Source organism: Bos grunniens, chromosome 29, assembly GCF_055505025.1.
Source record: "Bos grunniens cultivar Pamir isolate PY7600 chromosome 29, Bosgru_T2T1.0, whole genome shotgun sequence".
NCBI lineage: Eukaryota > Metazoa > Chordata > Mammalia > Artiodactyla > Bovidae > Bos > Bos grunniens.
In genome coordinates, this window is record NC_141193.1 from 33606023 (window position 1) to 33631625 (window position 25603).

General features: G+C 38.9%; 1 protein-coding gene and 1 pseudogene across 3 annotated transcripts in view; one reads left to right on the top strand and one right to left on the bottom strand.

The window, feature by feature from the left end:
- INTS4 (integrator complex subunit 4) overlaps positions 1–25603 on the bottom strand; it is a 108476-nt gene that overhangs the window by 19078 nt on the left and 63795 nt on the right. For 2 of the 3 annotated variants that reach the window (XM_086385762.1, XM_086385760.1), the window contains 7 exons: positions 24179–24321; positions 20203–20318; positions 16253–16386; positions 14887–15044; positions 8369–8462; positions 5570–5650; positions 3061–3191 (listed from right to left, as the gene is read on the bottom strand). In XM_086385762.1, coding sequence (XP_086241888.1) covers positions 3061–3191; positions 5570–5650; positions 8369–8462; positions 14887–15044; positions 16253–16386; positions 20203–20318; positions 24179–24321 — 857 coding nt within the window. The remainder of the gene's footprint in view (positions 1–3060; positions 3192–5569; positions 5651–8368; positions 8463–14886; positions 15045–16252; positions 16387–20202; positions 20319–24178; positions 24322–25603) is intronic. The other variant, XM_086385761.1, reaches the window with a different exon arrangement.
- LOC147342487 (proteasome activator complex subunit 1 pseudogene) lies at positions 17649–18444 on the top strand (annotated as a pseudogene).

Below are 25603 nucleotides of genomic sequence, written 5' to 3' on the forward strand. Positions count from 1 at the left end.
AATCTATATTAAACACACATATTTATAATCTAAATGGACATTTAGGTGTTTTACAATGGGTAGATTACAAAGAACAGAATGTTCATTTAATCTGCAATATTTAAATGTTTACAATAATTATATATAAACTGAAAAGGAGATCCATTTTCTTTAAATAAAAAAGTGTAGATGCTGTCACAAGCACTTATCTTTTCTCAGCTACAACTGGCACATAGCAGGGATTTAACATTTGCTAAATGAATGTATGGCTATCTCTAAGACTGAGGTACCACCTGACTGTATCAGGTCACCATCAAGAGAAGCAAAGAAATAAAACAACACTCAGAATGTTCTTCATAATGTGTTTTTAGCTGCTTACTTAAACACTCATATATTTGTTTCTCTACATGATTTTTAGGCTAACACAACTAGTGGACTGAGCATCAAATGTGTCTTCTGTCTGATAACAAGTTCCCTAAATACATATTATACGAAACCTATGGTGCCAAAGATGCACTTTTATCAAACACCAAGAAACAAAAAACACTTTGAATCAAACTATAGCACATCATCAAAATATCTGATTTCAGAGAAGTTAAAATTTTTAAATGAACATTTCAGAATCAATGAAATATAGCAACATAGCAATTCTCATTCTCAGAAAGTCTAACAGCTATCATTATAATGAACTCTTACTATGTACCAAGTACCATGTTAGTGCTTTTACACATTTTACTCCATTCATTATTCATGGCAGAAGACATTATGAAGAGGTGGCAAGAATACATAGAAGAACTATACAAAAATGATCTTCATGACCCACATAATTATGATGGTGTGATCACTCACCTAGAGCCAGACATCCTGGAATGTGAAATCAAGTGGGCCTTAGAAAGCATCACTACGAACAAGGCTAGTGGAGGTGATGGAATTCCAGTTGAGCTATTTCAAATCCTGAAAGATGATGCTGTGATGCACTCAAAGATGATTGCTGCATTCAATATGCCAGCAAATTTGGAAAACTCAGCAGTGGCCACAGGACTAGAAAAGGTCAGTTTTCATTCCAATCCCAGAAAGGCAATGCCAAAGAATGTTCAAACTACCGCACAATCGCACTCATCTCACACGCTAGTAAAGCAATGCTCAAAATTCTCCAAGCCAGGCTTCAGAAGTACATGAACTGTAAACTTCCAGATGTTCAAGCTGGATTTAGAAAAGGCAAAGGAACCAGAGATCAAATTGTCAACATTCGTTGGATCATCGAAAAGCAAGAAAGTTCCAGAAAAACATCTATTTCTGCTTTATTGACTATGCCAAAGCCTTTGACTGTGTGGATCACAATAAACTGTGGAAAATTCTGAAAGAGATGGGAATACCAGACCACCTGACCTGCCTCTTGAGAAACAGATATGCAGGTCAGGAAGCAACAGTTAGAACTAGACATGGAAAAACAGACTGGTTCCAAAAGGTCAAGGCTATTGTCACCCTGCTTATTTAACTTCTATGCAGAGTACATCATGAAAAAGACTGGCCTGGATGATGCAGATGACACCACCCTTATGGCAGAAAGCAAAGAACTAAAAAGCCTCTTGATGAAAGTGAAAGAGCAGAGTGAAAAAGTTGGCTTAAAGCTCAACATTCAGAAAACTAAGATCATGGCATCTGGTCCCATCACTTCATGGGAAATAGATGGGCAAACAGTGGAAACAGTGAAATAATTTATTTTTGGGTGCTCCAAAATCACTGCAGATGGTGACTGCAGCCATGAAATGAAAAGACGCTTGCTCATTGGAAGAAAAGTTATGACCAACCTAGACAGCATATTCAAAAGCAGAGACGTTACTTTGCCAAAAAAGGTCTGTCTAGTCAAGGCTATGGTTTTTCTAGTAGTCATGTATGGATGTGAGTGTTGGCCTATAAAGAAAGCTGAGGGCCGAAGAATTGATGCTTTTGAACTGTGGTGTTGGAGAAGACAATTGAGAATCCTTTGGACTGCAAGGAAATCCAACCAGTCCATCCTAAAGGAAATCAGTCCTGAATATTCACTGGAAGGTCTGATGTTGAAGCTGAAACTCCAATACTTTGGCCACCTGATGTGAAGAACTGACTCATTTGAAAAGACCCTGATGCTGGGAAAGATTGAAGGCAGGAGGAGAAAGGGACAACAGGATGAGATGGTTGGATGGTATCACCGGCTCAATGGACTTGAGTTTGTGTAAACTCCAGAAGTTGGTGATGGACAGGGAGGCCTGGCGTACTGCAGTCCATGGGGTTGCAAAGAGTCGGACACGAATGAGCGACTGAACTGACTGATTGTTCATGGAAACCTTATGAGACAGATGCTGTCATCATTCTCATTTTACAGGTAGGGAAACAAGGCTCAGAGAGGCTAAAAAAAAAAAGAAAAAAACCTGTCTATAATCAAACAAGGAGTAAGTAGAAAGGTCAAGATTTGAACAAAGTAGTCTCACAGCACCAGATAGTCTCAAAATTTGTCTTTACTGCCTAAGACAAAGCACTAGTCCCTTCAGAAGAGAAAACAAAATGGTTCAGGCATGAAATTCTTAAAGAAATCTATCAGGGATCATATAGTACACTTTGTTGCCAGATGAAATCCTATATTCTGCTGTAGGAAATGGAGAGCCACTGAGGGGTTTTGCCAGGGATCTAATATGATATAAGAATGGAATTTGGAATATCTCAAGAAATAAAGAGCTTGCAATATCCCTTAGGTGAAAAGTAACACTGCAAGTGTTAGTCTCCAGTCGTGCCTGACTCTCTGTGACCCTATGGACTGTAGTCTACCAGATTCCTCTGTCCGTGAGATTTCCCAGGCAGGAATACTGGAGTGGGTTGCCATTTTCTTCTCCAGGGGATCTTCTCGACCCAGGGATCGAACCCAGGTCTCCTGCATTGCAGATGGAATCTTTACTGTCTGAGCCACCAGGGAAGCCCATCCCATAGGTAATCTTTCCTAAATATAATTTCATGCATCATTAACCTTGGTGAGATTTCTGAATGTATTTTTAGGTGTCCTTAAAAGGACTGGGCGACCCTCTTTTTGCCAACCACACATCTTACCCTCGAGCAGTCCGTGCTGTTACTATAAGTTGCAGGGCTTTGGCCTGCAGCCTCATGTGATGGATAATCACCACCTGCTTGTTCTCCACGCCACTATACATGAACTCCATTTTGTAGGTTTCTTCCATGATCTATAAGGAAAACAGCAGCACAGAATTCTGAGTGAAACCAGACCTGACCAGTTTTTTTTTTTAAGGCCTAAGCTTTAATTCTGATCTGAGATTTTTAAGTGCCTATGTTTATAGAAATTGATATAATTTCAGAGAAATTAATATTCATGTTAACAGAAATTTTTAAGTCTTGTGAAAAGAGAATTACTTTGTCAATTAAAATAACAAAGTCATCTGGTAATATTATTTAGTTGATGACATAAAGATATGAAAGTTTACACACTTAGATAAAACTGTAAAGCACTGCTTGTAACTCTAAAGCAAATTCACTTCGTGTGGCAGCAAATGGATATATATAGAAACGTAATCTTCAAGAAAGGCCCTCAAGAGTTTAGTATCAGGAACCATTACCCAGCTGTTAGTCATCTAGTCTGCTCCATGAGCTGGGTCTATCAGAGGGATTTTACGGAGGGAATCAGTGCAGAAAACAGTATCTGTGACCTCAGCTCAAGCCCAATGCATCTTAAGCTCTTATTCTATTCTATCCAAGGCAGCGACTCCCTCTAATGATGTTTCTCTTTCCCTTCTGTGGTTTTTGAAGGCACTGAGTCAGAAAAATGACTCCAGGTTCTCCTACAACTGACAGTAAGGTATATTTCCTAATAACACAGTGCCTCAGTTTCCCTAACTGTAAATGCAGAAGAAACAGCACCAACATAGTAAAATTTAAAGGATTAAATGGGGCATGGAAGGTGCTTAACACAGTAACTGTCACATGAAAGCGCAGTACTAGTCACTCAGTCGTGTCTGACTCTTTGTGACCCATGGACTGCAGCCCGCCAGCCTCCTCCGTCCACCCGATTCTCCACGTAAGAATACTGGAGTGGGTTGCCATTTCCTTCTCCAGGGGATCTTCTTGATCCAAGAATCGAACCTAGGTTTCCCATCTTGCAGGCAGACTCTACATCTGAGCCACCAGGGAGCCCAACTGTCGCATGGAAATGGTAATTCCTTTCTCTCTTCCAGATTACTGCTTCCTGGTCCCATCCCTCCCAACATGGCCCATCTCCAGTCTGTAGTCATTAAGTTCTACTCCCCTACAAGCCACATGGTAGGTCTGAGAGGGGGACTAGATTAGAGATCAAGCAGAATAGTGGAAAGAAAACAGACTCTGGGTATCAGAGGATCTGAGGTCAAGTCTCTGATTTACTACCTATAGCTCTCTGACTATAACCTTGCTGAGTGCTGTTTCATCTGTAAAATGGACTCAATACTTACTCCTACCTAACGGGGTGTGTGTGTGTGTGTGTGGACTCAATACTTATTCCTACTTAATGGGGTGTGTGTGTGTGTGCACACGCACGCCATGCAGCTTTCAGGATCTTCGTTCTCTGACCAGGGACTGAACCTGTGCCCCCTTAAGTGAAAGCACAGAGTCCTAACCATTGGACTGCCAGGGAAGTTCCACCAAATGAGATTATTAGGAGGATTAAGTAAAATAGACTTGAAATCATTTAGTGAACTATAATGTAACAGTCATAGTCACCATCATTATCTTCCAATTGGGTCATAGTTAGTCATATACAAACTTACTGTTAGGAAGGCATGACCCAGAAGAGCAAATGCCATTACCCAAAAATGAAGGGAAATTGCTCAAAACTAGGAAGAAAGACACTTAAGGCAAGTAAAATTAAATTCTACTTAATGAACTGAGGAGAAACATAAGGACCTTTAAATATTCAAGAGATGGTTAAAGAAATGAGAGAGATGGTACAGGCTGAAATTATAAACAACCTCGAAATGAGTTCAGCTACATTTTCAGATGAAAGACTCATGATATTATTATTCAATTTTAGCATATCTGAAATTTATTGTTGTTTAGTCACCAAATTGTGTCCAACTCTTTTGTAATCGCATGGATTACCAGGCTCCTATAGCCCACCAAGCTCCTCTGTCCATGGGATTGCCCACTCAAGAATAGTGGAGTAGGTTGCCATTTCCTTCTCCTGGGGATCTTCCCTACCCAGGGATCAAACCCACATCGCCTTCATTGGCAGACAGATTCTTTACCACTGAGCCAACAGAGAAGTCCCCATTTCTGAAATACAAATTAATATTTTAGAACACAAAAGAAATCTTAGAGATCAGAGAGATTAAGTAACTTGCTCTTTATCACTTAGCAAATTAGAGGCAGACATGGGAACAGAACCAAAGCCCCCTGACTCGAAAGCCGGTGCTGTGTCCCCTAATTATGCTGCTCCTCGTATCACTATCTTCTGTCACAGGCTGGAAGTGGGGAGCCACAGCAGAGCCTTGTGAAGTCCTCTGACTCTAACTAACTTAGAGAACACAATTTCTGGACAAATACCTATCTGAGGAGAAGGTCTCAATAAGCTTACCTGTTTTGCTGCTGCTGAGGCCAAATCACTCTGCTTCAAATATAAAGGGGCGGCCACATTCCACAGCTTTTCCTGCAGGGCCTAACAAGTCAGCAGAGGATAGAACCAGAGGTCATAAAGACTGCATATCATTTGAGACTTTAGAGTTTGTTTTACTTTGAAAATTTACTGTGATCAAGACCCCCTCTCAGTCTTACTCTTTTAAGCCAAAGTAGAGACCAATGATTTGGGCCAAATGCAATCCTCCCCCATTCAATTCGTGGCCCAAAGACCCCATGCCCCAGACCATAGCTTTGCAAGCAAAGTGCAGGAGACATGAAGGCCTTATCACAATGTCCAGGCAAGCTAGGCTTCTGAGGTCTGGGACCTCCTGATCTCAAAGCCCATGGACTACCCTAACAGCCCAGACCCTTCTTCCTTGACTTGATTCCTTTTTCTTTGCTCTATGCTCACTATCTGTGAATACCCCTATCACCTGACCAACATACTCAAATAAAAAATCAAGATTTCCTAGATTCCTCGCTAACTCTCCATATTCAAAACTATCACTTATAGCCACGAATTTTACCTTTCATCTCTCTCCTCTCCTATCCATCCATATGGCATCTCATCTAAACCTCTGCTATAGTCTCTTATTTTCACAGTCCTTCTTAATTATAGACATAATGACAGTTCAGAAAACCTAGACTTACACTGTCCAATAGAAATATAACATAAGCCATGGATGTGATTTTACATTTTCTAGTAGTTACATCTTTGAAATTTAAAAAAAAAGACAGAAAAATAACAATAACCAAGAAATGTAAAAAGAGACAGGTGAAATTAATTTATCAATACAATTTATTTAACCCAGTATATACACTATGCAATCAATAGTTTAAAAATTATTAACGAGCTAGTTCACATTTTTTCATACTAAGTCTAAGAAATCCAGTGTGTATTTACACTTACAGCACATCTCAATATGAACATTTAAAGTGCTCAACAGTTACATGTACCTAGTGACTATCAGACAGCGGCAAGTCTGGAGTATTAACATAGAAATTTTTTAATTATACTACTAAATCACACTACCACTAACAGAGTTACTGTTTTCGAATATTTGCTTCCAATAATTTCTCATATACATGTTTTTTATATAGTTGTAGTTGTAGAAATCAGAGTAATTTTGTATGCTTTTTGGGGTGTGTGTGCACTAAGTCACCTCAGTCATGTCTGACTCTTTGAAATCCTATGGACTGTAGCCCACCAGGCTTCTCTGTCCATGGAATTTTCCAGGCAAGAATACTGAAGTGGGTTGCCATTTCCTCCTCCAGGGGATCTTCCTGACCTAGGGATCGAACCTGTGCCTCTTAGGACTCCAGCATTGGCAGGTGGGTTCTTTACCACTAGCGCCACCTGGGAAGCATTTGGGTATATAACATTATATCACATTTTGAAGTAATCTCTTCTCTTTTACTACTAAAGAAAAGTAGATTCTTTTCGAAGGCCTTTTGGTATTCCAATGCAGAAGATAGCAAGCCAAGGAAGAAGGAAGAAGACCAATGTTGACATGGCACTCACTATGTACCAGACAATAGACCAAGGGTTTTCACATGCTGCTTGCTACCAATTCTTACCTGGGTAGAGTAATTATTAGCCTTGTTTTATAGAAACTTATGCTTCCCTGGTGGCTCCGATGGTAAAGCGTCTGCCTGCAGTGCAGGAGACCTGGGTTTGATTCCTGGGTCGGGAAGATCCCCTGGAGAAGAAAATGGCAATCCACTCCAGCACTCTTGCCTGGAAAATCCCATGGACGGAGGAGCCTGGTAGGCTGAAGTCCATGGGGTCGCTAGGAGTTGGACACAACTGAGCGACTTCACTTTCACTTTCTATAGAAACTTGGAAAAGCCAAATAACTGTGCAAAGGGACATAAAGGAACTTTTGGGGATAATGGAAATGTTCTACATTAGTGGTTACAAAGGTATATATATTTGAATGAATCTATCTAGCCAATTTAGGACTGTTTAAATCCCAACCTACTTTAGTGTACACATCCATTTTCACATTTATACATACACCTAATCACCCTAAAATCACATATCTTACAGTGGCTAATAATTTCTGACTCCTTCATTTATTCTGACTTTGGTCAAATATCACTAACAGCTTTGAAGACTAACAACACTTAGAACTAAAGCCAAGGTAAAGTTTTATCAAGTGAGAGGGCGCTCCAAAATCAGACGTTTGAATTAACAGCAGAACTCTGCTGCAGAAGCTGACAGCTATTGAGCTAGTTTAATTGGTTTTCAACTCAGTAAACTGAAACAGCCTTTTGGTACTAACTTGCTACACACACACACATACATATATATATATATACATGTAATCTAACTACCTACTATGAAATGCCAGCAAGTTGGCCCTTTTAAGAGCAATGAAATCAACCTTTGACTAATTTGACTTTGACAAAATGAAATTAGCATTACAAAAATATATATATGTTTATATAAGATCTTTGCTAATCAAATTATTTAAAAACAGTTAAAATCCTTGGGATTCTAACGCAACTGATTATCCAATCTGCTCCAATTATATAATGAAAGAATTCTCCCAAATTAAAAAATTAAACTTCCTATATGAGTTAACAATTCTTTAATTAGAGACAAATGTAATTATACTTCAGAGTACATAATTTCCCCATTGCTAAGCAGTTGCATAAGACCATATATTTTTCCACTTAAGGCCTCAAACACTGCTGAATCCATTAAAGCACATTCTTAGCATCATATTCAAGAACAAAATGGATTCAAACTAACCTTAATGAGAAGAAGTTGACACCTAAGATAGGTAGCAGAGAAGTCAGCTACTCCCGCCAATTCAGACTGAAGTTCTCCAAGCCTTTGCAGATCCCTGCCATAAATAAAACCCCAAGTCAAACAGAGAATAAGGATAATGACAACAATTAAAGATCATGTCAAAAGCATTTACCATTTTATACCTAGTAAATTGATTAAAAAAAATTTAAATGACAGAACCCAGTGCTGAAGTGGTTATAATGAAACTGGTTCACTTACATTTTGATAGCAGTTTAAGTTGATATAATTCTTCTGGAAAGTAAAACCAAAAGGCACACATATAATCAAATAATTTGATAAGTAGTTTTATCCTGAGAGATAGCAGGGAAATATTATCCTGAGAGATAGCAGGGAAATATTCAAAACAAATGAAATGTTTTATGCCCCACAATATTCACTCTTGTATGGACTATTACAGCAAAACACAGTAATTATTTAAATAGTTAATGGTAGAGGAATTATTAAATAAATTACTGTACATCCAGTCAATGGAATATTCTGCAAGCGTTAAAATATAATATGGTAATAAGGTATATGATCTCAATTATATAAAAACTATACACACACACACACACACACACACACAAGAAAAAGACAGCAAACTGTTTTCTGGATAGAGGAATTAGGGTGTTTTTATTGCCTTCTCCCAACTATGCTTTATTTTCCAAATGTTTTATACAATGGACAAGTATGTTTTATATCATCAGAAAAAAAATGTTTTAAGTATTGTAGTGGGCTCTATTGGCTGCCTACCTAATTTATGCTCTGCTGCTGCTGCTGCTAAGTCGCTTCAGTCGTGTCCGACTCTGTGCGACCCCATAGACAGCAGCCGAAGAGGCTCCCCCATCCCTGGGATTTTCCAAGCAAGAACACTGGAGTGGGTTGCCATTTCCTCCTCCAATGCACGAAAGTGAAAAGTGAAAGTGAAGTCACTCAGTTGTGTCCAACTCTTAGCAACCCCATGGACAGCAGCCTACCAGGCTTCTCAGTCCACGGGATTTTCCAGGCAAGAGTACTGGAGTGGGTTGCTATTGCCTTTTCCGAATTTATGCTCTACTTCTTCCTAATAATGTGAACCCTTCCTACTTCCTACTAAGTGAACCCTGATTTTGTTCAAGAGATGTCCCCAAACCTAGTTGTAGGTAGAGTACAACTGGATTAAACCAGTTGGTACATGTCATCTCCCTGGTTATGTGACCTTATCAGTCCTACTTGGAAGGAAAGGATTTATTATTTTTTTTCTGGCTGTGATGTGTGGCATGCAGCAATCTTAGTTCCTGACCAGGGATCAAACCTGTGCCTCCTGCAGTGGAAGAATGGAGCCCTAACCACTGGGATCCCCCAGGAAATTCCCTGGAAGGACTCTTATTTGAAACGTGAAGCACGTTTGATGCTGGTCTCCGAATCACTCATGCTCCCTCTTTCTCTCACTAAACTGAACAAGAATGTTTTATAGTCCTGATTACCAATGGCAGCCATACTGCAACTCTAAAAGAAAAAAGCCTTGGGATAAAGCAAATGTTGAGGACAAGAAAAATCCAAAGAGGCAGAGAGAAACTGGGTCCTTAATGATATAAATGAACTACTTAACCATACCATACTTAGAACTAACAATCCATCTCAAGAAAATTCATAGAAAGCTGCCTGTTTTCTTAAGGTCCATATCAAGATTTCATATAGTAATTGTAACTGTGGGAAACCTAAAGATTTGGCTAATGAGAGAAGTTAACTCTTTCAGAGCTGCCATAATATATCAGGTTTCAGAGCAGCCTATACAAAACTGTCCACTGGACTAAGTCTCTCCCTCTTATCTTGGGCAACTTTCTGATAGCTAGTGCTGCCTCCTTGGTACCAAAAAGGAGATGCCCCGGAAAGGGGTGAAGAGAGAATTATTTCCAAAGTGACTGAATAAATTGGGGTCTGTGGCTTACACTATTGTCTCTTGAGTTTTGGTGGTTTGAGCTGATCCCGGAGAGCCTGTTCATGTGTGGAAATCTATCACAATGAATGGCAAGACCCTGTACTAGCAAACCACACCTGTAAAATGCTATTTTGGTGGCCAGCTGGTCTCTCCCTTTTTGCACCACTAACATCTATCTTGCAAAAGATGGCTCTGAATCATTCTACTTTGGAACCATATCATCTACAGACAGATTCTGCCTTCTCTTACATTACAGAGAACACTGACCAGCTGACTATACATTAGCTGACCGTTCCCAAGTGTTAAGTCATTCTACCATCCTTGAACTGTAACGATTATTCTGAGTTGCACAAAATAAGATGCAACCCAACTAGCTACAGGAAATCTGAACTATTATACAAACAAAAATAGAAAATTTCTAGCCCTGCTCAAAACATTCTGTGTCCCAGTGTTTCCTCCCTATATCTTTTTATGCCCACAATCCTTAGGAAGCCTCAGTTCAGACATTCATTAGGAGACTACGGACTCATTAATGAAAAAGGTACAAAAAGCACCGTCTATGTGTACTGTACTAGTACAGTGTACTAGTACAGTGACGGGTGTTTCCTTACTTGAGCGCATTTAATCCTTACAACGTGAACTGCAATTACAGGCATACATCAGAAAATCCTGGGTTCAGTTCCAAACCACCACAAATAAAGCAAACATCACAATAAAGTTAGGCATGCAAACTCTTTCCCCATACACATAAAAGTTATGTTTATACTACACCGGAGGTTACTAAGTGAACAACAGCACTGTGTCTAAGAAAACAGTAGAAGTACCTTAATTTAAAAACAATTTTTGTTAAAAAATGCTAACCATCATCAGAGACTTCAGCAAGCTATAATCTTTTTGCAATAGTTACATTAAAGATCACTGATCACAAATGACCATAACAAATATGATAATAATGAAAAAGTCTTAAATATTGTGAGAATTACCAGAATGTGAAGAGATACAAAATGAGCAAATAATGCTAGAAAAATGACACTGACAGACTTGCCTGACACAAGCTGCTGTGGAGTTTCGCCCCCTCCCCCAGCCCATTTTTCTTGATGAATCTGGCTAAAGATTTATCGATTTTGTTTATTTTATCAAAGGGATAAAACAAAAAGCTTTTAGGAATTTCACTGGTGGTACAGTTGGTAAGAGTCTGCCTGTCAATGCAGGGGACCCAGATGGGTTCAATCCCTGGTCCAGGAAGATTCCACATGCTGCCGAGCAACTCAGCCCAGGGCCACAACCACTGAAACCCCTGTACCCAGAGCCCAGGCTCCACAACCAGAAAAGCCACTGCAATGAGAATCCTAGGCACTGCAACTAGAGAAGCCCTTGCTCTCTGCAAGTAGGGAAAGTCTGCGTGTAGCAATGCAGACCCAATGCAACCGAAAATAAAATAATAAAAAAAAGAACCAGCTTTTAATTCCATCAGCCTTTTCTATTGTTCTTTTAGTCTCTTATTTATTTCTGCTGTAATTTTATGACTTCTCTCCTACTAACTTTGGGTTTTGTTTGTCCTTCTTTCTATCATTGCTTTAGGTGTAAACTTGGGTCATCTGAGATTTTTCTTGGTTCTTGAGTTAAGACTGTATCACTGTAAACTTCCCTCTAAGGACTGTTTTTGCTACATCCATAGGTTCTAGATTGTCAGGTTTTCATTTTCATTTTACTCCAGGTATTTTTTACCTTTCCTGTTTGATTTGAAACAAGTCTTTAGATTTTAAACCTCACTGTACCAGATCTTTCATATCATACACTGTTTATCCAGAAACAGAGCAGTGTGTTGACAGAAGGACTCTAACAACCTAGGCTCTAGTCTAGGCCTTTGCTGTTCCTTGCCTTTGACAGTTTCCTCCCTTCCTCACTTGACAAATTTATATTCATTCTTCTGGTCACTGCTTAAGCCATGAATGGAAGGGTTAAACCCCGCTTCCATCTTTTAGAAAACCCTGTACTTACTGTATCGTGTGGGAAGCACAATATTGCTTGCCTTATTTACCCAACCAGGCTGTAAGATCCCCTGTAACAGGGACTGTGTCTTGTTATGACTGTGTCCCTTTTTCCCAGCACAATGCTTGACATACGATGGGTGCTGAAAAACCATATAACTAATTAATGAACCCAGGCTCCCTCACTCATTGTAAAAGTTGGATAATTCTCATATGATTGTTTTCAAATTCAATGAAACAATGTACATAATACACTTAGAAGGGTGCATACATAGTGGACACTTAATAGAAAATAGTTCTTGTTATAATCAAGGATAGCAGAGCCTTACAAAGGATCAAATCCATGAGACTGAAGATGAGGTATAAGCAGAAGAAAATGCCATCTATAAAAATCTTAGAAGTTTTCCTTCCTGGTTAAGCCATCATAACTAAAGTTTTCAACAAATACTTACTCAGCTCCTATAAAGCACCCAAAATACAGTAGTGAACACTAAGTAGTTATGTCAAGTTCTAAAAACAAACCAAAAATTCATCCCCCAGGACCATCACTGAACTATAGCAGTGAGGTGAAATCTTAGTTGGGTGACATGCCTGCTTAGATTACAATGAAGGACAATGTGTATGACAGTGAATTTTGTTTGTTTGATACTAGTACTAACAAGTAAATGGCCACAGTCTTAATCAGAGAAACTTCTGTATGAAATCTGGACTAAGTTCACTTTTCAACAACTATAGAAAATGTAAATTCTGCAGAACCCCAGGGGCCATTTGATCTATTCTTCACAGATATAAGAATCCCTTTCACTGCTGCATATCAGACGGCATCAGTTTGAGAGTCAAACAAAGCTAGATTTAAATCTCAGTTCTACTTCCTAACAAACTGCTTCATTTCCTCAAATTTCTACTTCTTTGTGAAATGGTTCACAACATCTAACTGCAATAATGTTTGTAAAACATAGTAGGTGATCAGTTAACTACTGTACCACCTGCTTTCCTTTCCAAATTTTTCACCATCCTGGCCACCTTTCTCAAGAATGCACTTAATGAGAAACAGTGCTCAGGACGGACCACAGCAGTAGAACGGTCATCTGACCAGCCCAAAGCCCAGCAGCACTATCACTTCATAAAACCGAGATCATGACGGTGACTCAACCAAGGTGTTTACTGAAGTCAAACACCAGTGGTCTACCTAGTGGAGGGCCAGGGTGGATCTGAAAGGAATAGTGTATAGCATCTTTGTGTTTCTGTTGTATATGGGTGATTTGGAGATTTATCTTTTTTTCCCCTTTGGTTTTTTCCAAATATTGTTTAATAAAGTTTCATTAGCTTAAAAAAAAAAAAAGCCAGCATTGCAGCTAATGACCAAACTAGCTAACTTTCATGCATTCTCTACTTTCTTTTTTTTTTTTGGTTTCATTCTGTACTTTCTTAATGCCAACTGGTTAGTAAAGTGTCAAGGATAAAACTTAAATGTTTATTTAGGTGCGGTTGAGTCGGAAGTAGAGCTTATTTTCCTAGGCTCAGTGCCAACAACTTCAGTAGCAGCCTCTAAATTTAATCACCTTAGTGAGGGAGCAGATGAGAAAGAAAATGTGATTGAGGCAGCACTTCAGGGTCAGCAAACTTTTTCCATAAAGGATCAGATAGTAAATACTTTAGGCTTTGCCATCCATAGTGTCTCCATGGTAACTACTCAGCTGGACCACTGCAGCAGGAAAGCAGCTGCTAAATGCTGTGTCTCAACCAAACCCTATTTACAGAGGCAGACAGATACTGCCTTTGCTAAAGGCAAACGGGATTCATTTCTTTTGATATCATTCAGGACATTCCAACAGAGCCTGACAGTCTGCTGATTGTTATCAATATCCTTCCCTTCTTCCTCAGTAACAGAGTCACCATGCGCTAACTAAGCACTGGTCACTTGAAACAAAAACTACCTTGCCTAGCCCCTCACAGCTAGATATAGCTATGTGACTTAAGTTCCACTCAATGAGACACAAGGAACATTAGAATATGCAACTTTGTGGGAAATGTCTTTAAAGGGGGTGCTTGTAGAAATGATGCCCTTCTACTCTTTCCTATTTTCCCGAGGTTGGATTATAAAGGAGACAGTTAAAGTTTGGATCTTCAGGCAAAGGCCACTTGATGCCGAAGATGGAGAAACAAGAAAGAATGAGTCTAGGTTATCAGCCACCTCAGCTGTCTGCCTGTGAGAAAGAATTAACTTTTCCTCTTGTTTAAACCACTATTAGTTGCATTTTCTGTTACCCAAACTAATATATATATATATATATATATATATATATATATATATATAAAAGAAAAGCTGAAAACAGCTTCTTTGCTAACCGTTTCTAGTTTAGTACTAATCATCAATCTAGTCATGAACACAAACCTTTTCTTTGTAATATGCTTAAACCATAATCTAATTCAAAATAAAAACATCATAAAATCATGTCAACAGAGTCAGAAAAATCAACCTATAACCAACATTAGAAATCATAAGGGTCAAGCCAAGCATAACGACATTAACTAGGTCAAAGGAAAAGGATGATCAGTCACCTCACCTGATGGTAAACTCTAGCAGCTCCTGGGTTCCCTGAGGGTCAAGGTGCTGAAGACTGTATACCCTTTCAAGGCTCTGCTGCAGGAACTGATGGGAAGGATCCTCATGAGGTGTGATATTGGGAGAAAGACCTGATGATACTAGCTTTCTACCTGGTAACTAAGCAAACACAGTGGGGTTACAGCACCATCAAACTCTGTGGCTCGACTTTTGGTAAAACAAAGAAACCAGGGGAAAAAATGTGAGTCAAACAAAGAAAAGGAAAAAAGAGCTAGGTAACTCTGTAAATAATCTTTTTCTCCTTCCTCAGCTTAAGTGGGAGAAAGGGAAAGAGAGAAAAAATGAACATGCAGCCATGCCACAAGCTGCAAGCTGCAAGCTATAAGCTGCAAGGAGAAAAAGAAAAGAGAATGGTATAATGTTATTTTCTATCGTTAACTGAAATAAATGGGCTAACCACAGAAAGGAGACTAAAAATTAATGCCACATTTATTTTTAACCTTTATTGATTATTCACTTCATAAAAGACTGATGATTTATTCCCAAGTAAATTTTTGTATTAAAAAAATTTTATAGCATGCTATCAAAATGTTTTATATTATGATAATTAAGAATTATAATTCTTGTTCTTACTGCTAAAAGTGGTTACCTTTCAAGAAAGGGATGAGAAGTTTATAGTTTTTAGTTTAAATTTTCTAACTATGTACATATATTATTCTAAATTAAGTCATTTAGAGTTATTTAAGTAGGGATGAGTAAATTCAAATAAAGAGCTTAACAAAGTGCCCGCACAAAGCATTCAGTGTTTGCTATTATCATCAGTATGGTGATCAGTATATTATCAGTATGATTCATCAAAAATGTTTTCTTTCTATATCTCTTAAGTTTTTAAAATAACATTTTATTATTAAAAAATAAACTTATTGAGAATCATATCTATATATAATTATTAAAATGTAACAGGATCTAATCCTTGATTTAAAATACGCTGTTTCAGAAACTTCCCTGGCAGTTCAGTGGTTAAGATTCCATGCTTCCCAAGCAGGGGGTGTGGGTTCCATCTCTGGTCAGGGGTCTAAGATCCCACATACTGTATGACGTGGCCAAAAAATTTTAAAATAAATAAATAAAATAAGAAATATTCCAGGCTTCTTCTTGCCTAATATAACATAGTCAATAACCCAGGTACATTCAAAAAATGAATGTTCTTAAAAGGTAAAGGATTCAGAAGCAGGAGTACAAAATAAGAGTTACAGAGAATTAATGAATGTATTTTCAGAAAATATACAGTCTGCTTTCTGCTATTTACCACAAAGGACTAAAAATCAAACAAGCAAAAACATGGACAAAAGATGTTTTCAACATACTCTCAAGGCAGGAACAAGATGAGAAAGACTGTCTCGAAGGTAGGCATAGTGCCTGAAGGTGTGATCTGAGAACAATGCAGGCATCGTTGGACACGTTTTAGCAGCATTGAAAATAAGAACCAAAACTGCAATGTCTGAAAAACAGGTGCGTTAAGGAAACTTGGAGGTATTAAAGGTTGAGCCTGGCCAGAATTTTGTGCCTGTACTTCTAAGCCCTCAGATTCCTGCTAAATGACTACAATTTTTCTAACAAACAAATGCAGATTCGAAGAGCTATATAAACCTCACACCAAATTTCCCCAATTACCCCTCCAATTACCAAAGAAAGGTTGTTCTATTTATTTATTTTTAGTTCTACCAGTTTATTGCTACCAACCCATCTCCCTGCACCCTCATGCACACATGCTCAGTCGTGTAACCCCATGGACTGCAGCCCGCCAGCCTCCCCTGTCCATGGACTTTTCCAGGCAAGAATACTGGAGTGGGTTGCCATTTCCTTCTCCAAGAAAGGTTGTTTTAAATTATGTCTGTTGATGAGAATACTAACAAATAGAAACTTTGGTACAATGCCTACTAAAGTATATACTGGCACAACCTCTTTGAATAATAACTTGATACAAGATTATAGGCTTCCTTGGTGGCTCAGTCGGTAAAAAATCTGCCTGCAGTGCAGGAGACCCACCTGAGTACAAGAGACTCGAGTTCGAGCCCTGGGTCAGGAAGATCCCCTGTAGAAAGAAATGGCAACTCATTCCAGTATTCTTGCCTGGGAAATCCCATGGACAGAGGAGCCTGGTGGGCTACAGTCCATGGTGGACACAAATTAGCAACTAAACCACCACCCTAAGAATCTTATGAATGCTGAGTAATTCCTCATCTCAAAATCAAATAGATAATCATTTAAATAATAGCAAATAATCAGAAACAACCTAAATGTCCCAAACCAGAAGAACAATTATACAACTTCTGTTTAATCTACTTGATGAAGTATTACACAATCATTAAAAATTATATTTATTAGTTTAATATTGTATCAGAAGCATTTTATTATAACTGAAAAAATTAGGCTCCAAAATGTATAGGGGATATGATAGCAGCTATCTATCATCAAATGTTGTTTGATGAAATAAAATGTTAAAAAAAAAATAACAGCAAAACCCAAGCTCTTAAAAAGGGAGAAGGGGAGGTGGGGAAGCAGGAAGGCACCTCTTGGGCTCTAGGGGTCTAAGCTCAACCTGGTCACCACCTGGTTGCAGAGGGGCTGCCTCCCCACCTCTCTCTGGTCTGTCCCGGCCTCCTCTAGGACCTCCACTCCCACTACCCAGGAAGGCCACGTGGGGAGTAACCACTGCTTTCACTTTCCCATACCCACTTCTCCATCCGTATGCAGCGCTAGGCCCCCACCCCAGCCATGGCCACGCTCAGGGTCCTGGGGGTCCTGCCTGAAGCCCAAGCCAAGGTGCATGTGTTCCATGAAGACCTGTGTAGTAAGACAGAGAACCTGCTCTGGAGCTATTTCCCCAAGAAGATTTCTGAGTTGGATTTTTTTTTTTGTGGGGGATGCATTTTTAAAGGAGCTAGCTCTCAATGAAGCCAATCTGAAGGCCCTGGTAGGCATTCCAGTCTTGATCCAATCAAAGAGAAAGAAAAGGAGGAGGGGAAAAAATCAGCAAGAGAAGGAAGACAAGGATGAAAAGAAGACAGGGGAAGATGAAGACAAAGGTCCTCCATGATGTAGCCCAGTGAGCTGCAATGAGAAGACTGGGGTCCTCCTGCAGCATGTGCAGCCTGAGATCAAGGATGTCATTGAGAAGCTCAACCTGGTCACCACCTGGTTGCAGCTGCAGATACTTCAGATTCAGGATGGGACAATTTTGGAGTGGCTGTCCAGAAGGTATTTGAACTGATAACAGCCCTTCACACCAAACTGGAAGGCTTTCACACACAAATCTCCCAAGTACTTCTCTGAGTACGGTGATACCATGACCAAAGCAGCTAAGCAGCCCCACGTGGGTCTTATCGACAACTGGTGCAGGAGCTGGAAGAGGCAGAGTATCATCAGACAGGATATCTGGCTGATGGTCATGGAGATCCGCAATGCTTATACTGTATTATACATCATCATCCTGAAGAATTTCGAAAGCCCAAAAGCCCAAAATCCCAGGGAAGAAATGAAGGGAATGATCTATTGAGAGCTTCCCCTCATTCTGTGATGGGTCCAGCAGAGACCTCCTGACTTTTACAGCGGACTCCATACTTTCCCCATCTTCTGCATGTTGAGGTTGCTTCCTCACCTTGCTTCCCAGGCACAATAAATATAGTCATACCATTGCCAAAAAAATAAATAAATAAAAAGGGAGAAGGAAACACACCAAAATATTAACAATTACTTTAGCTAGTAAGACTCTGGCTATTAGACATGAAATTTTTTTTTCCACTTTAAAATTTTTTCTATGTGTATTAATTTTGCAACAGAGAGAAAATCAGAAATTAAAAATACAAGATAGGACTTCCCCGGTGGTCCAGTGGGTTAAGACTCTGAGCTCCCAATGCAGGGGGCATGGGTTTAATCCCTAGTTCAGGAACTAAGATCCCACATGCCTCTTAGAATGGCCAAAAATTGAAAAAAAAAAAAAAAAAAGAAGGAGAAGAAGAAATGTGGAGCTACTATATCAGGAGCAGACTGCTTACCTCCTGACTTCTTTTACATTGAGAGAAAAAAAAATAAACAAACCTGTAATTAATATTTAAGCTACATTTGAGGCAATCTATTATTCGAAGACAAACATACTAACATTATACTTTCAAAAATGTTTAGCTTTTTGTTTTTTTTAATGTGAAGGGGGCTTCAGATTTCCAGGCATTTTAATATGTCCTGCATAATTTGTAGTAACACCTAGCCCACAAGTCTATCTCAGATGAGCTGAATTTCAAATAGCCATAGTACTGCACCTGTAGAGGTCAGGTCAGGGATATACCTTTCTTAGAGGTAAACACAGAGTCAGGCATTTGTTAGCACATCAATTACACAGATCTTTTAAAAAATTGTCCAAATGCCCTATGAAAACTTCAGGATGGGGAACACATGTATACCTGTGGTGGATTCATTTTGATATTTGGCAAAACTAATACAATTATGTAAAGTTTAAAAATTAAATAAAATTAAAAAAAAAGAAATAAAAAAAATAAATAAATAAAAAGTGTTTGAAACTAACACAACAAAAAAAAGAATTAAGAGAAAACAATGGTCATCCCCAATAGCCAGTTATTTGGCTGATTCACGTCTCTCAATAAATACCTCCTTAAACCCCACCAAAGGTGTGCTATAAAGCGAAAAGAAGCGTGGAAGAATACGGATGCATTGATGTAAATATATTCCCATTAGTAGAAAACAATCAGACTACATGCCATGCTGCCCAAAGCTATCACAACACCCTTAAGCTTGTATTAGAGCCACAGAATTCATGTACCCTAGTTCAGCCCATCCTCTCCTTCAGGCTGCAGATCAAAAGAAACATGGAATAAGAAAGGGAAAAGTCCACAGCCTTTAAAACCAAATATGCCTGGCTCTGCATGCCAGATTTGCTGCATAAGCGTTATTTAACCTCTAGGGATCTCAGTTTCCTCATCTGTAAGCAGGGAATAATACCTCCTTCCAGGGTTGTTTGGAAGATCAGTGATAAAATATATGAAGTATTTAAACAGTATGTGGAATATACTAGGTATTCAATAAATGGCTAAAAAATTAGTAGTAGTATTCAATGGCAAAGGTGAATTACTGTGAATACAGAAACAAAAGCTGAGGAAAATAATTATCACTAGGTTTCCTCAACATACACTTTTAACTAAAAGAAACGAGAAAGAGAAAACAAAATCCAAAACCCTCAGACCACCAAAGCTACACTGCAGAAAAAGAGGCCAAAATTTCCTGCTAAGTCAGCAGAGGATACAAGCTGGATCATCCATGTCTGGTTCAGCTGTGTCAAAAAACGGGTGGGTGCTCAGCAGCTCAGGCACCAAGGGAAGCACCAGGGTTGGGTGCCGACTTCCCAGAAACTTCAAGCATCTGAAACAAACAGAATGAGAGCCCTCTTTAGTAAGTTAATAAATGCTTTAAAAAGCACCAGGAATTGGAATTAGAAAACATGAGTCAGAATTACAAATTCTCAACCATCTACTTTTGTGACTTCTGTGACTTCTGGTAAGTCATTCAATTATCCTGGAACTCAGTTAATTCATCTAAGAACTTGGTTATTATGGAGGTAAAAGAGCTGATATAGCAGATACTTCTCAAAGTTATTTAACTAATAACCATTTCCCCCAACTTCACTGCCAAGAGACCCTGATTTTACTCAGGCATCAGGTAAGTAGTAAAATATTCAATGAAGGTAGGCTCAGCCCTAGGGCTCAACCATAACTGGTCTTAACTCATCAGGGAAAAATGACTGAGGATGGTGATTATAGCTAAGAAATAAAAAGATGCTTGCTCCTTGGAAGTAAAGGCATGACAAATCTAGACATCACTTTGCTGACAATGGCCCATATAGTCAAAGCTGTGGTTTTTTTGGCTGTCGTGTACAGATGTGAGAGTTGGACCATAAAGAAGACTGAGAGCCAAAGAACTGATGCATTTGAATTGTGGTGCTGGAGAAGACTTTTGAGAGTTCCCTGGACTTCAAGGAGATCAAACTAGTCAATCCTAAAGGAAATAACCCTGAATATTCACTGGAAGGACTGATGTTGAAGCTCCAATACTTTGGCCACCTGATGGGAAGAGATGACTCCCTGGAAAAGACCCTGATGTTGGGAAAGACTGGAGGTAAAAGGAGAAGGGGGAGGCAGAGGATGAGATGGTTAGATAGTACCACCGACTCAAATGGACAAGAATTTGAGTAAACTCTGGGAGACAGTGAAGGACAGAGAAGCCTGGTATGCTGCCGTTCATGGGGTCGCAGAGTCGGACCCTACTTAGTGTCTGAACAACCACAACATCATGGCAATCCCAATCCCATTTTACAGTGACTAGTTTGCAAGTAGTCAAGTAACCTAGTTCTGGTCAATGGAACAGGAGATCAAGTCTGCTGGGGAATTTCTCAGGAATGTTTTCCTAACCAAATGGAAAAAAAAAAAATTGCATGCAAATGAACATATCTATGAAACAGAAACAGATTACAGATATAGAGAACAGATTTGTAGTTGTCAAACAGGGAAATGGGTGGGGGAGGAAAGGATTGGAAGTTTGAGATTCAGTTCAGTTCAGTCGCTCAGTTGTGTCCAACTCTTTGCAACCACATGAATCACAGTACACCAGGCCTCTCTGTCCATCATCAACTCCTGGTGTTCACTCAAATTCACATCCATGGAGTCAGTGATGCCATCCAGCCATCTCATCCTCTGTCATCCCCTTCTCCTCCTGCCCCCAATCCCTCCCAGCATCAGTCTTTTCCAATGAGTCAACTCTCCGCATGAGGTGGCCAAAGTACTAGAATTTCAGCTTTAGCATCATTCCTTCCAAAGAACACCCAGGGCTGATCTCCTTCAGAATGGACTGGTTGGATCTCCTTGCAGTCCAAGGGACTCTCAAGAGTCTTCTCCAACACCACAGTTCAAAAGCATCAATTCTTCAGCACTCAGCTTTCTTCACAGTCCAACTCTCATATCCATACATGACCACAGGAAAAACCATAGCCTTGACTAGACAGACCTTTGTTGGCAAAGTAATGTCTCTGCTTTTGAATATGCTATCTAGGTCGGTCATAACTTTCCTTCCAAGGAGTAAGCGTCTTTTAATTTCATGGCTGCAATCACCATCTGCAGTGATTTTGGAGCCCCCCAGAATAAAGTCTGACACTGTTTCCACTGTTTCCCCATCTATTTCCCATGAAGTGATGGGACCAGATGCCATGATCTTAGTTTTCTGAATGTTGAGCTTTAAGCCAACTTTTTCACTCTCCTCTTTCACTTTCATTAGCAAACAGAAACTATTATATATAGGATGGATAAACAAAGTTCTAACTGTATAGCACAGGCAACTATATTCAATATCCTGTGGTAAACCATAATGGAAAAGAATATGAAAAATTACACACAAATATACTTTGCTATCTACTAGAAAGTAACACAACATTGTAAAGCAACTATACTTCAATAAATTTTTTTAAGAAGAGAGAGAGAAAAAAATGCATAGAGGGAATGTCCTTTTCTTTCTGTCTTAAGATCCTGTCTTATGAGACAGCCATGTTGCAACTATGAGAAGAAAGTCAAGAGAATTGCAAAAAAAATCAACCAGAGTATTTCTCATGTTAAGCTGTTGAATGACCAATCCTGAAGTCAACTCTCTGACTTTTTTGTTAAACAAAAACACTAGACAGTGAGTAAGCCTCTTTTAATCAGATTTTCTGTTACTTATAGACAAAAGCATTCTAACTGATTTCCTAGGTAAAATTCTAAAATCGGAAGAGACTTGATCTGAAACAGGAAACTTAATAACTATGTGGCCTTGAACAGATATATTTCTTACCTACAAATGGGATAAAAGGATTAAACAAAATAATGAATGAAAAGTACTTAGCAAGGTGTCTGCCATTATATAAGAAGAACTCAATTAACTATTAGTTTAGCTATTATTAACTGGCTATTAGTTAACTACTATGACTACATGAATGCCCTTTATAAGGCATAAAAAACTATATATGTGCTGGTATTTAGGCAGTTTTCTTATTTTTAATAAATTTCTAGTGTAGAAGGTGTGCTGAATTAAAAAGAAACATAGAACTTAATTTAATGCTCTCATTGAGTTTGTAATCTAACTGAGGCAAAGATGACTAACATTACAAGGTAATGAACTATTAAATGATAGTTGATACCATTTGCTTTCTACTTGTCAAAGGTAGAAGAGATCACCATGACCAAAGTTTCACAAAGGAGATGAGACTTCACCAAGGACTGGAAAGTAAGATCAGCAAAAGAGAGAAAACAAACCCCATGGACAAACTGAGAGGAGTATGGGGTAGGAAAGGCATCACATTCAAAACACTTGATACTGTTAGGAAAGTACACTTTTCCCCAGGCTTGATTTCCTTCTGTGTGGAAAGAACTTAATTCACTAGTTTTCTGACCTCTCTCAGCCCTTTCACTCACTACAATGCCTCAGGGGACACTGTAGCCCCACATCCCAAATGACTGAGTGTTCCCTGAAGGCAATCAAGAAACACACAATGAATTGAGCTGAAAAAACATAAAGAAATGGCAAAACAGAAAACCAGATAATAGAAATGTTACCTAGAGCAAGATTTCCTGGTATTTTTAACCTTTAGTATATCTTGATTTGACCTGATTTGTCCCACAGTTTTTCTAGTTTTGGTAATAATTTTTTTAAATAAATCATATATTTCGAGTGGTCTCATCACATAAGTTTGTTGAAATATGTAGAGTACAACAAAGCACAGTTTATAGTAAATGTATGCAAGTAGCTCTTCAAACGAACAGTGTTAAGCCTGACTCTAAACTAGAGGTAATCAGGGGAATCATGATTTTCCACCTGAAGATCAAGTACTTACCCTCCCTCTAATCTTTACAGTGATGGAAATACACAAAGGAGTGACTAACATCATATACGAGGAAAAGGGAATCTACAGACTCATCTCTGTACCTCCAAAAGTTACCATAGGGCTTGGCACATAGTAAGCACATGGCAGGCACATTTTATTTGCTAGGTGGACAGATGGACAAATGAATAACCTAAGACATGATATTCAGTTTAGGAACCAGATTCTTGCAGGTATGGCTAAGTTGAATCAGGTTTCTACAGTGAAGACAAAACTGAAGGCCATATCTCAATCCATGATAATCCACTGAATAATGTCAACACTGTACATTTAACACATTATCAGACCCAGCAAGCAAATGAGAAAAAAAAATCCTTACTTCCATATGGAGTCCCTATCAGTAGGGTACTTGGTTAAATTTTTTAGCAGCTCCACCAGTGCAAGATGAATCCCTTCTTTGGTTGAAACATTAGTACAGCATAGGAGTTCATGAAGAGCCTCTCTAATATCTCTGGATGAATCCTTAAAAAAAAAAAGTAATAATAAAAGCAATCACTATGGATTAGCTATTTATGGAGGACTGTACAAGTTAAAGTGGGAGGATTAGGCAAAGAGCCCTCTCAAAGGGGAGGGGCTAGTAGTTGAAAAGACTTCACAGAGGAGGTAAACTTTGAAATATTTGAAGAATTCATTCCTTTGTTCATTCATTCATTTGTACACTCTATATTTACAGAATACTTATTAAGCAATCAACATATATACCAAGTGTTAGGGATACAGCCATAAATAAAATCAAATCCCTGCTCTCAAGAGCTTCCTTCCAGTGAAAAGACAAAAATAAACAGCTAAAGGACTGCCCTAGTGATCCAGTGTTTAAGGGACACGGGTTCCATCTCTAGTCTGGGAAGATTCCACATACCTCAGGGTAACTAAGCCCGTGCATTACAACTCCTGAAGCCTGCATGTCCTGGAGTCGGTGCTCTGCAATAAGAGAAGCCACGGCAACGGGTAGCCCAAGCACCACAGCTAGAGAGCAGCCCCTGCTCACTGCAACTAGAGAAAGCCCATGCACAGCAACAAAGACCAAGCACACCCTAAATAAATAAGATATGAGAAACTATAAAGAAGGTTAAGAGTGCTAGGACTGGAGGGTTATTTTACATGGCACAATCAAAGGGAACAGCAAACATAAAGCCTATGTTTGAAAGGCAAAAGCATGTTGAAAAAATAGCAACGTGGCTAGGGCAGATAAACAAAAAAAGAGGTACACCAGGTGATGTCAGAAAGTGGCCTCTTCCCTCCCCAATACCTTCTGCTCAGCCTCACTAAAATGATTAGAAGAGTTCACCAACAACTTCTTAATGCTAACGTAAACGGACACGTATCAGTTTTACTCTTATTGATATCTCCAAAGCAGTTTTGCCAGTTCTTTAAAACTTTTTAACATAGACAATTTGAAGCATGTATAAATAAGTAGAGACAAGAAACCCCCCAGTCTCAACAATTAACTCACAGCCAATCATGCTTCATCTATACCTTAACCCTCCCCTCCCAAATTATTTTGAATCCAGTCAGAGAAATCATAGCATTCTGTTGGTAAATATTTCCATAATACTTATTTTTAAAAATGAGTCTTTATTTTAAAAAAAAAATCCATAAAACCAATACAATGCCTAAAATTTTAATAATTCCTTAATATCAAATATCCACCCCATAATCAAATTTCCCCTACTCAAAAAGGTTTTTACTTGTTCTAATCAGGCTCCAAGAATGTCCACCCATTGCAGTTGGGTAATATGCCCCT